The 12,449-nt window shown below is 37.9% G+C and overlaps 1 protein-coding gene across 10 annotated transcripts in view; it reads left to right on the top strand.

Annotated features, from left to right (window-relative positions):
- HNRNPC (heterogeneous nuclear ribonucleoprotein C) overlaps positions 1–12,449 on the top strand; it is a 45,843-nt gene that overhangs the window by 17,427 nt on the left and 15,967 nt on the right. For 8 of the 10 annotated variants that reach the window (XM_059913797.1, XM_059913790.1, XM_059913795.1 and 5 more), the window contains 3 exons: positions 7,856–8,133; positions 11,382–11,496; positions 12,084–12,131. In XM_059913797.1, coding sequence (XP_059769780.1) covers positions 7,893–8,133; positions 11,382–11,496; positions 12,084–12,131 — 404 coding nt within the window. In that variant the 5' untranslated portion in view covers positions 7,856–7,892. The remainder of the gene's footprint in view (positions 1–7,855; positions 8,134–11,381; positions 11,497–12,083; positions 12,132–12,449) is intronic. The other 2 variants (XM_059913799.1, XM_059913798.1) reach the window with 1 other exon arrangement.

Here is a 12,449-nt window from a genome sequence, read left to right as displayed (position 1 = left end):
CTCTTCCCCACAACATTGCTTTCTTAACCTAGAAATGGCCTCCTGCTCTTTTTTTGGAGGAGTCCCAACCAGGTGTGTTGTATAGTGTCCCCACAATCTTGAAATTGCCTGATTGTTTCCCTGTTGTATAGATTCAAGTCAAATATTTTACCAAGAATATTGCATAGGTGATGTATGTTTCTTATTTTGTCGAATCAGGAAGCATATGATGTCAGATTACTTGGTTTAAGTGGTGACCCATGTTTCTATAGTAAAGGTATGTTTTTTTCCTCTTTTAATCAGTGAGTAGTCTATTGGGTAGTACTTTGAAACCGTGTAAACCCTGTTTCCCTCCCACCAAGCTTTCACACAGTGCTTTGGCATACATTGACCGTTGTCTGAATCAATTCTTATATTGATATAATCTGCACCAATCTGACAGTTTTTTTAAAGTGGTCTAAGTCTTTTTCAATATGCTCTTCTTAAAACAATTTTTCATGTTTATGGTTTATTATTTTATTCCTGCCCTTTTTTTTTTCCTGTTACTCATACTTTTTTGGAGACTGTTGAGTTTTTTGTCTTATGTAGGTTTTGACAGTTGCATGTGTAATTTTTACATTTAGATTTTGATCTGTTAATGTTTTTGTGTATAGAATGAGATTAGTCCCCAATTTTTGTTTTTAGATGGCTGTGAGGCACCATTTATTTATTTATTTTTTACTTATATTTTATAATCTGTTCTTTTTTTAATTTATTTTTTTAATTGAAGTATAGTTGATTTACAATGTTTTATTAGTTTCAGGTATACAGCTAAGTGATTCAGTTATACATATATATGTGTGTATATATATATACACACTCAGGTACCATTTATTGAATTATGCATTTCCCCCTAATTTTTATCGTGAATATTCTTAGACCATAGCAGTTAGCATAGTTTATCTAAAATGGCCAACTTTGGTGTTCTTGTGGCCTGAAAATACCACCATGTACTGTTTTTAGTAGTCTCTGTGTGATAGTCTTTACCTTGAGATCATGTCTATGTTTTGATGAATAATTATCTTCGGGGATGGAGCAAATTATAGTCCCTTGGTATCCAAGGGGGATTGGGACCCTGGCAGATACCAAAATCTGGGGATGCTCAAGTCCCTTATATAAAATGGTGTAATGTTTGCATATAACCTATACACAATCTCTCATATACTTTAAACAATTTCTAGATTACTTATAATACTAAATATTATAATTACCTATAATACCGTAGTGTAATGTAAATAGTTAGAAATACAAAAATGGTGTGCAGCAAATTCACGTTTTGCATTTTGGAACTTTATAGAATTTTTTTCCCCTGAATATTTTTGATCCATGGTTGGTTGGGATCTACTAATGCAGAATCTGCCGATACAGAGGGCCCACTGTACACTGGCCAACTTTTTGCAGACATGGGCAGTTTATTGTTGCCCTCTGAAGACGCCAGAGGGAAATAGTTGATGAATGCAGTAAAGACACATAGGAAGCAGAGAACAGGGTTGGGGTGGAGAAGAGATACAGTAACAGGAAAGTAGTGTGGAACAGGGACAAGGGTCCTAAAGGGGTAAAATAGGATCTTAAGTGTGTTAAAGGAAAATAATTTAGACCAGGAGATGCTGCTCTAAGTAGGCAGAGAGATTTATTTATAGTATCCAAAAGGTACTGAGAAACTCTTGATAAGAAATTGTGGAAAACTGTGAAATAGGAAGTCTTTGGACTCAAGATTGCCATCATCTTAAAAATTTGCCAACTCATTGCTGCCATCTGGTGACACTTTGTCTTTAAAAGGCTTCAAAGAAAGATGGGTAATAGCATATTAGGCATATGGCAGTTGCATCTAATTTAAATTGAATGTAGAGGCTCTTTTAGGTTTTAAGGGCTAGTGATAAAATTCTAAGGTAGGGTTTTGAATTTCCTAGTCTGAGATAAGTTATTTCCCTTGTTCTCTAGTTAGTATGATCTGACATTTGATAAGCTGTATTGATGCCATCTTTAAATTTCTTTTTTTCTGGTCCAATGGATAATGTGATATGAGTAAGTATAATGTGAGTAGCCTATTGAATAGGGCAAATAGGTAGAGGACTGACTGAAAAGCTCAGTAGAAATATCTTGTGGCAGGTTTACTTTCTGTTGTGTGTCCCGCCCCGGAAGTAAGCCTACATATGATACTGAATACAGTCTGAATGAGTGGCACTGCTTTGTCAAGTATTTATCGTCCATCCCTTCAATCCCTTTCCACTAAAGGTGGAGTTCCAGTGCCCAGTACATAAAGGCGAGGGAGTTGAAAGCTTGCTTCCAATTATGAATTGATTCTTGCCCAGTTCCCAGCAATGTCCAGGACCTTCATAACCTACATTTCCGGACCATTTGAAACTTAACGTCTCATGATTGTCAGCGCGATCTGCCTTTCCCACCTTGCCATATTTCTTCTCCGTAGAATTTACTTGCTCTTTAATGTGAATTTAAGAGAAATGGAGTAATTGTTATAAACATTTCCCAAATTTTAAACTGGATTGACAATCTAAGCTAGGTTTGCCTCTTAAGAGGGCAGAGAGCACAATAGCTCAGGTTCAGAATGAACAGTTGGAAATAAAATTGACAGGTTTGCTTGCATTCCAATTAGACGTAAGATTTTATTTGTGTTTTCTGTTTTAGGATATGACTGGGATGGTAGAAGTGGGAATAGAAATACATTTCTATAATTCTTGTCCTGCACACTGCCACTAAAATCTCTTGTTGCTTTTATTGCTTCAGCATAAAACATGGTCAAATGGACACATAGATCCTTTGGTGTAATAAAGCAATAAAAGTAACTCAACATTCCTGGTTTTGACTTTTACTCACCAGTCTTAGTGATCCTTTGATGATAAAAATTGTGGAAGTAGGAACCTGGGAAGACAAAATATTATGCAAACACACATATATGCATGCATCCATGAGCTAGAGGTTTGAGTACTACCACCCAATAGCCTCTAGGAAAATACTCAATCTTTTTCTGTTGTCTGTGCTGTGGTGGAATTCTGCTTTGCTGGTAACCAGATCCACTTGATGATTTCTGCTACTGAATTAAATAGGACGCAGAGTATCCAGGGAACCATAATCATCTCAGAAATCTTTCCCCCTTTGGTTTTACTCTTTGAAACCAATTTTAGGAAAGAAACTGATTCTGTGTATTTTTTATTCTATGTACTTTTATTTACTTAGCTCTTCTGTAGTATTCAGTATTCAGTATTGAGTTTTTAAAAGAATGAATTTATCTTAATGATTTTGCTGAGAAAACCTTTGCAGGATGTGACCAGAGTACTCAGAGAAATTGCTGAGTGTTTATGATGTGCCAGAAACATCTGATTTTCAAAAAGTGGAAGAAGTTGTGATTTATAAACTCTGGATCTGTGAACTAGACATTATTCTTCACGAAGATAGTAGAATAGGTTGTTAAAGTTCAAACTAATTCATGTGAATTAACGTTACTTCATTATGTAACAGTGTTGTTAAGACTGTTAGTGTACATTAGTACATTTGATGTTCTCAAAACATTTGAAAGTTTTTATAAAAATAAATGTTTAAAGAACCTGGATTGTTGTTACTAATGTGACGAGCCCTTTTTTATTTCTCTCAAATGCATTTCCTGATTAGGAGTTAGGTGCTTGACTTTTAAAATGTTTTCCTAAAAACAAAACAAAAAACTTACATGTTCATTGTAGAAAATTTGGATAATATAAAAAAAACTCTGAAGGTGTTAACAGTTGATTAACCACAAGAGTACCCATGGAACAATATTTTTAAATACTTCTGCCCTATGTTTCCTAAGCACACAATTATTATGTGGGTAGGTATATATGCCTCCTGTTAGGTATTGTACAATTAATATACTGCTTTTTAACTTAAACATTTTATTGTAATTTTTCGTGTCATTTAAAGTAATCTGTAAATTTTCTAAAGACTGCAATTGCCGGTAATTAGAATATTGAGTTAAAAATCTTTTTTACAAAAATGCATGTAGAACGTTGGCTTGGCCAAAAAGTTCATTCGGCGTTTTCCATACCATCCTATGAAAAAACCGAACGAACTTTTTGGCCAACCCAGTGCAACCTAATGCTACAGCTCTGTATTAAAGTAAAAAGCAAAAACTGACCCCTTTCTCTGCAACTTGCTTTTACACTTAAAATCTGATACAGTTCTTTAAGACTATACCCTCTGGGTCTGAGTTATAACCCAGTCAGAACAGTTTCTCCCATTTCTTCCTTCACTGATACTATCTTTAAAAAGCTAGGAGGAATTGACCTGTCTTACGAGGGTGACTCCAAAGTGTAAACTTCTGTGACCCGTGAGGCAGCCTCAGATACACTCGTTTATATCTATTCCATTTCTGTTAGTCTTTAAAAAGAAAAAGAAAAAAAGCTTAATGAGTTACTATAAAGCAAAAACCCTGCAGTTTCTACTCAAGTTGAGAAAAATACAACTTTGCCAGCAAGGTTTACACTTCTGGACTGTCACAGAATCATTCCAAAGTAAATGGAGTAAAATATTTAAGGAAAGAAAATGTTATTCAGTGATTTTATACCCAGTGAAACTGACAAATATAAAGGACACAGGCAAACTGTTACTAAGATGCAAGAACTGATAAACTATTTTCCAAGTTCTTTCGAAGGTAATATATTAGAAGCTTGAGGGACCATAATGCCTAGAGAGATCTGGTAAAATTTTAGCATTACTAACATCACAAAAAGATAATGCCACCTATATATAATCTTACAGAAGTGTTACACATGAGTCTGATCAAGCCTTTGGTCCCAGCCTCCAATTTCTGAAAATACAAAGGACAGAAGAATACGTGGAATTGTACTGAGGGTATGAAATTCTGGAAAAAACTGCAGGACAAATGCCCAGGATTCTTCAACAGATAAATTTTAAGTTAAAGGGGAACTTATAAAAAGAGCCTTAAAAGACACATCAAATTTGTTTTAATGGGTAAGACTGTACTATGCAGGGATATATACATTTAGGTAATAGAACTATTTCAAAAGGAAGGAAGTGATTTTACTGTAAAGTTAGGAGTTTTAGGGGGAGGAAAGGGCTTGAGAAAGGAATGGTGCACATGGGGCTTCTGAGTTGGTACTGAGGTTTTATAGAGACTTGAGCTGCTCTAGCACCTTCAGACCGTTAAACTGCAGTACCTTGTACTCACCCACTATTGGAGCAGGCAGAATTCTCCCTGTTGGAACTGCTTTTCCTGACATTGGTTCCCTTTTCCTTTCCAATAAATACTACCTGGGTGTTTTGGTATTCTTCAATTTCTGGGTCTTTCAGGCTCGCAGTTGCTTCTCTTTGCTTCTCCCACAGTGATAGATACCGTGTGCGTTAGCAGTTGGCTTGCCCTTAGCAGCGTGCATTTTGGAGTTTTGATTGGGATGCTTTGACACCAAGTTCTGTTGTAAATGCTGTCCATGCTTTACCCACGGTTATTCTTCTCATTAAAACCCAGGGAGGGGGCTTCCCTGGTGGCGCAGTGGTTAAGAATCCGCCTGCCAATGCAGGGGACACGGGTTCAAGCCCTGGTCCGGGAAGATCCCACATGCCACGGAGCAGCTAAGCCCGTGTGCCACAACTACTGAGGCTGCGCTCTAGAGCCCGCGTGCCACAACTCCTGAAGCCTGTGTTCCTAGAGCCCGTGCTCCACAACAAGAGAAGCCACCGCAATGAGAAGCCCACACACCGCAACGAAGAGTAGCCCCTGCTCGTCTCAGCTAGAGGAAGCCGCGCGCAGCAACAAAGACCCAACGGAGCCAAGTATAAATAAACAAAAATTTTTTTAAAAGGGAGATTTTACCTGTAATTGCTATTGGTATATTTATTGTTTGTGGAAAACATTTGCTAAAAACTGACTTAAGTCCCCACTTAATAGCAAACCTTAAGAGCCAAGCAGAAGTATTTGAAACCATTTAGGCCTTTTAGTAGGTTTCTGTTTTGATTCCTGTCGGTGTTCTAAGACTTTCTGGTGCTCCCACTTAAGTTGAAAGGCTGTTGGTGATTCTCACTAGCCACTGTGAGGTAAATTTTTACTGCTTAGTCAAAAAATTAACTGTTTATAAAGATGTAATTTAGAAGCCAAAGTAAAAGACAGGCTGTTTCTTGAATTTCAGAAAGGATAGGAGCTTTACAGTTTTAAAATCAGTATGCTTATGAAATGACTAGGTATTTTAAGGGTCAGAATAGTAGTGGTCATATACCATAAATGTTATACCATCTTTTTTTTTTTTACATGTATGTATATATAAAACATTTTTACATAATCCACGAAAACTAGTTTGTTATGATTATCTTGATTGGAAAGTTAAGAGATACTAGACACTGGTATCTTAATTTGTTGTTTAATTTGTTGTCAGTACCTTTCAAAGGGATGAATGGGAAATAAGAATGTTACTCTAAGGTGGGTCCATCTTAAACCCTTTTTAACTTTGGTGTGGGAAGGAGCAGTAGACTGATACAAAAGCTAAAGAATGTCAAAACATCTGCACTTTAAAATGATATCATGAGTCTCCATGTAATAACAGGATTGCGCCTCTGTAACATACATGAAGATCATTTTTGTTTTGAAACGGTCTGAGGAAAGTTGTATTCTCTTCCTTGGTTCTCCTGGTTCTTTTTTTTTTTTTTAATTTATTTAATTTATTTATTTTTGGCTGCGTTGGGTCTTCGTTGCTGCATGTGGGCTTTCCCTAGTTGCGGCGAGCGGGGGCTACTCTTCGTTGCGGTGCGCGCGGGCTTCTCATTGCGGTGGCTTCTCTTGCTGTGGAGCATGGGCTCTAGGCGCGCGGGCTTCAGTAGTCGCAGCATGCAGGCTCTGTAGTTGTGGCTCACGGACTCTAGAGCGCAGGCTCAGTAGTTGTGGCACACGGGCTTAGTTGCTCCGCGGCATGTGGGATCTTCCCGGACCAGGGATCGAACCCATGTCCCCTGCATTGATAGGCGGATTCTTAACCACTGTGCCACCAGGGAAGCCCGTCTCCTGGTTCTTTTTTGATTCATGCAGTGTTCTACCTGGTAGTTTTATCATCATCACCATCCAGCATTATTAAATGTCCCAGCTATATTTTGTATTATATTTTCACATAAAAAGTTAAGAATCATTACATTCTGTAAAAAAGATGGTATTGATAACTAAGGTATCTATGGCATACTATAAATCAGTTGAAGTACCTGGAAATAGATTATTTCCAGAGTGAATGAATTGGTTCTGTTTATTGCCTTTGTATAATAAAGTTAATTACACTTGAAGGGTTGTGTGTCAGTTGTCCACATTCATCTAGCTGAAGAAGAGTTTGCGGGCAGAGTTTGGAGTTCTATGTATCTGCGGGAATGAGTGAGACTCATTTTAGTAAAAGCAATGTGCAAGAAGGTGGAGTTATTGATGATAGATGGCGAGAAATAGGTTAGCATGACTGGGAAGGTGAAAAACAAGAAGTCAGTGGTAGAGAGCTTAGGGGGTTCTAATTTGCTTGAGGACTTTAAAACAGAGGGAGGTCACTTGGAATTAATAATGCCCAGGAAGATTGTGTTGCCAATAATCTGTGAAGAGGATTCCCCCCCAGCCCCACAAGGGATAGTCTAGCAGGAATATACTACAGAAGGGGAGGTTGAATTTCTATAAGGATTTATTCAGGGGGCTCTAGTCTCTGAATAGTAATATACTTGCTGCTATGAGATCCTTTTCAGTTGACTGAAAGTGGTTCAAAGTAAGGTAGTAGGTAGTCACAGTGGTTCAGAATAAGAGTAGAGCAAGTTTTTATCAAGGATTGTTTTGTTTTTAACATCTTTTCACCTGAATGCCTTTTTTTTCTCTCAGTTTTTCAGCTTTGTGAGGCACCTTACCATCAAAGACAATGGCCAGCAATGTTACCAACAAGACGGATCCTCGCTCCATGAACTCTCGTGTATTCATTGGGAATCTCAATACTCTTGTGGTCAAGAAATCTGATGTGGAGGCAATCTTCTCGAAATATGGCAAAATCGTGGGTTGCTCTGTTCATAAGGGTTTTGCCTTCGTTCAGTATGTTAATGAGAGAAATGCCCGGGCTGCTGTGGCAGGAGAGGATGGCAGAATGATTGCTGGCCAGGTTTTAGGTAAGGTCTGGGTTGAATTAATTTTTCATTGATTATATAATTCAGATCTGAGAGTTTTTCTGTTCATGTCTTCTCTTTGTCTCCCTCTCCATAAACTTAACAGTCTGAGGTGTTCTGGATGTTAAGACTGACATTAGCCTAATAAAACTGTTGGGTTTATAGGTTTCATAGGCTCAAGAGGATTTTAGTTATTAGGCCGTTTTGTGTTAGTAGAGACTGGATAACCCTTAGTTGGCAGTCTTGAGTAAGGTAGGAGAGATAGGAGTGGTATTTCATAAGGTACTATTGCTGCTTAAAATGGCTGTGTCTTACTGCACACAGTCGACTGGGTGAAGACAGTGTAGCTTAGTCATGTGTTCTAGAGTCAGATTGCTAGGCTGTATGTTGGGGCCTCACAACTATGTGTTGGGCAGTCTACATAGTTTGGCTGAGCCTTAATTTTTCTCGTTTGTTAAAATGAAGGTAATAGGACCTCAGTTTATTATCTGTTCTTACCTGAGGTAATAATACTTCGGGGTTGTCAAGAGAAATTAGATAAATTGAGAGGATTAATTGAGATGATTCATGAGAAGCTTCTAGTTCAGTATGTTACACCCAGTAAAAGGTTGTTTTAGATATTGGTTCTTCCAGTAGGGTTCTCTGTGATCTAGCATGTTCAAATTCTGAGAAATGAGATCTGAGCTCTATTCAGAAACAGTTTATATTCTAAACTTTAGATCGCATTACATATGTTCAGTCCATTGCAAATCATTCTTTAGAGCTCAGGATATTTCGTCTTTGGCCAGTGGATCGATAACCTTCAAGTTGGTTCCTGTGTCCTTGAGACCTTACTCTTCTAATATTGCATTGCCTCCTTGCTTTCTGGTACCACAAGATATTCCAGGTCATCTGTGTATTTCTTGATCTATCCTGGGGTTTGTCCCTTTTTCATAAGAGTGTTGGCTCCTTTTAATGGGGGTTATTTAGAAACCCACTCCCTGTTATACCAGGAGTGTTTGTTACTGAATTTTAATTGCATCTTGGGCAGAATAGGGGACACTTACTTTTTTAAGAAAACAAAACGTATGCTTTTACGTGCACTTTGTACCGCAGTTTCAAACAGTCATATCTTTGTTTTTACCAAAATTAAGATTACTAAATGTTATTTTAGATTTGAGGCTCATTTTATTACTATATATTCTATTTTGGATATTGACTTAGTACAGTTTTCCTTTGACTGAACAACATGTGTTTGCACTGCGCAGATCCACTTATACGTGGAATTTTTTTTTTTTTTAATAAATATGTATTACAGTATTACAGGAACGTTGGTTGAATCCCCCAATGCGGAACCACGGATAAGGAGGGCCAACTGTTAAGTTATGTGCAGATTTTCAACTGTGCAGAGGGTCAGGGCCCCAACCCCTATGTAGTTCAAGAGTCAACTATACTGTAGTTTAGAATCACATGAAGTAATTATTCTATAAGGTTGTATAATCAACTTGATATATAGTTTAGTTCTGTTTCATTTTGTTATTAATTTTTAAATTGATTTAAAAATTTATCTTTAGTTTTGTAAAATCTTAGGATTCCAAAGTCAAAACTATAAAAAGCAAGGTTGTTATAAACATTAAATATTAAAAGTTAGAAATGTTTAGTGATCCAAGAACTCTGAAGATTATTCATAAATGTAATGGTGTTTAGCAAGTAGTGTACTTAAATGTCTGTTTTTCAGTTAGTCATTTAAACTGAGTTTTGGAGAGCTGGCTAGCTTTTGGCTAATTGTTTTTTGACAAAATGGTCTCTTCTGTTAAAATACGAGGGAGAACATGAACTCTTTCGTAGGTAGTGGGTGGCATGGTAAGCAGCTGGGCACTCTGGCATAGGTATTTTAAAAATTATGCTGTATATATGGAAACTAGGATTTTTTTTTTTTTTTTTGCGTCTTTCCCTTTTCTTGGAGTGTGTGTATGCATGCATGTAAAGGTTGTTTACTTAAGCATCTTGCTGTTTGCACGGTATTTATTTTTTTAAATACTTTCTCCAAATAGAGTTTTGTTTGTTTTTTCTTTGTAAATATATTTATTTATTTTTATTTTTGGCTGCGTTGGGTCTTTGTGGCTGTGCACGGGCTTTTCTCTAGTTGCGACGAGCAGGGGCTACTCCTTATTGCGGAGCGTGGGCTTCTCATTGGGTGGCTTTTCTTGTTGCAGAGCACGGGCTCTAGGCGCGCGGGCTTTAGAGCACAGGCTCAGTAGTTGTGGCGCACGGGCTTAGTTGCTCCGCGGCATGTGGGATCTTCCTGGACCAGGGCTCGAACCCGTGTCGCCTGCATTGGCAGGCAGATTCTTAACCACTGCGCCACCAGGACAGCCTTGCACAGTATTTCTTAAGTATTTTATATGCAACTTTTCAGCTTATCCTATTTGTAAGGAGAATTAAAAATTCCCCTTTGGGGATAATTTTGAGGGTGCCATGCTTCAACCATATTAATTCATGAATTGCTATATATTTATATCTCTGAGGTAATTTACTCATTCCTAATATTTGTGCTTATTTTATTTTATTTTATTTTTTAATTAATTTATTTATTTATTTATGGCTGTGTTGGGTCTTCGTTTCTGTGCGAGGGCTTTCTCCAGTTGTGGCAAGTGGGGGCCACTCTTCATCGCAGTGCGCGGGCCTCTCACTATCGCGGCCTCTCTTGTTGCGGAGCACAGGCTCCAGACGCGCAGGCTCAGTAATTGTGGCTCACGGGCCCAGCTGCTCTGCGGCATGTGGGATCTTCCGGGACCAGGGCTCGAACCCGTGTCCCCTGCATTGGCACGCGGATTCTTAACCACTGCACCACCAGGGAAGCCCTTGTGCTTATTTTAAATGCACAGAATCATTTCTGGAAAGGCAACTGTTGGTCATTGATATTTTTCTACTTTGATAGTAACTGAGTGAGCACTCTCTGAATGATGAGAGTTTCTCATTGAAGTGTGCGAGCTGAGGGTAGACAGTACCAGAGACAAACTTAATGTGTTTTGCATAATGAATGCTTTGTTGGTACAGAACAGAGGACAAAGAAATGGAAGATTAAGTCCAAACCTTGTAAAAAATTCTTGAGCCTTTTTTATATGACAAGGAAAGATGAGGTACATCTTTTGACCTTTGTTGATGTGTATGGCCATGTACACTTTAAAAAGCTGCAGTTTGAGGACCACCCCACCCCACCGTACCCCTCAACGGAGGTGTCATTAAAGTTTTTGTTTTTGTTTTTTCAGATATTAATCTGGCCGCAGAGCCAAAAGTGAACCGAGGAAAAGCAGGTGTGAAGCGATCTGCAGCGGAGATGTACGGGTCAGTACCAGAACACCCTTCTCCGTCCCCTCTACTCAGGTCCGGAACTTTATTATTTATAACTGCATTGTGTCCATCAGTGGGCATCTTCTCTATCTGTTTTCTGGATGTGGGGAGGGTTAACTGTAGTATGTTTTATATGTGCGAAAGTAATGCTTTATTAATTTTGTGTTAATATACCTCCTTTTACCCCATTTCCCAGAGAATTATTAGAATTCCCTGAGGTTTTTACTATTAAAGAGTAGTTTGGTATTTAAAGCATAAATTAAAGTCCTTCAAGAGGAGTTATTTAGCTTCTAAGAAGCTGGGGAGGGAGAGAGGGAAGGAGGATGACATAAGAATGTTTAATTTACTATTGTATTTTTCCATGTTCTTATTTTAGCTGTTATGTTGTGTGTTGACATTTTAGCAATCTTACACCTAAATTTGCAGTTTGGCCACTGAATGGCCAGTGACCTAAGGTGATTGGAATTTAGTGATCTGTTGTTTAAGGATTGGGCGTTAGTTCATGCTAATCTGTTGATCTATTTGTTGGGTTGGTTTAGCGTGGGTTTTTTTTTCCCATCTGCTGTTGTGAATTTACATCAACAGTTCCAAATTAATCCTCTTTGGTATTTATTTTTCAGCTCCTCTTTTGACTTGGACTATGACTTTCAACGGGATTATTATGACAGGTATGTTTAAAATGTTTGTCTATTCCAGAAAGAAGCTGTCTAGTGAGAACCATTTTATTTTTCTATTTCGTAGTAATAAATGTTCCATTTTGTAGTAATGAATAACAGACATGTTTTCAAATAAAACCCTCTCTTTCTGCCAGAACATAATGAAAAAATACCTTCCCCAAAATCGTCAGAGGTAGACTAGCTAAGGTGACGTGTCTGTTGATTTCAAAGAATCAGTTTATATATATTGTCAGGGCAAATGTTTTAATTTGTTTGCCACATAAAAGTAAGGACTGACTTGCCTAATGATGAAATGGGACTAAATTAGCA

Source organism: Balaenoptera ricei, chromosome 2, assembly GCF_028023285.1.
Source record: "Balaenoptera ricei isolate mBalRic1 chromosome 2, mBalRic1.hap2, whole genome shotgun sequence".
NCBI lineage: Eukaryota > Metazoa > Chordata > Mammalia > Artiodactyla > Balaenopteridae > Balaenoptera > Balaenoptera ricei.
This window is presented reverse-complemented; position numbering and strand designations above follow the sequence as displayed.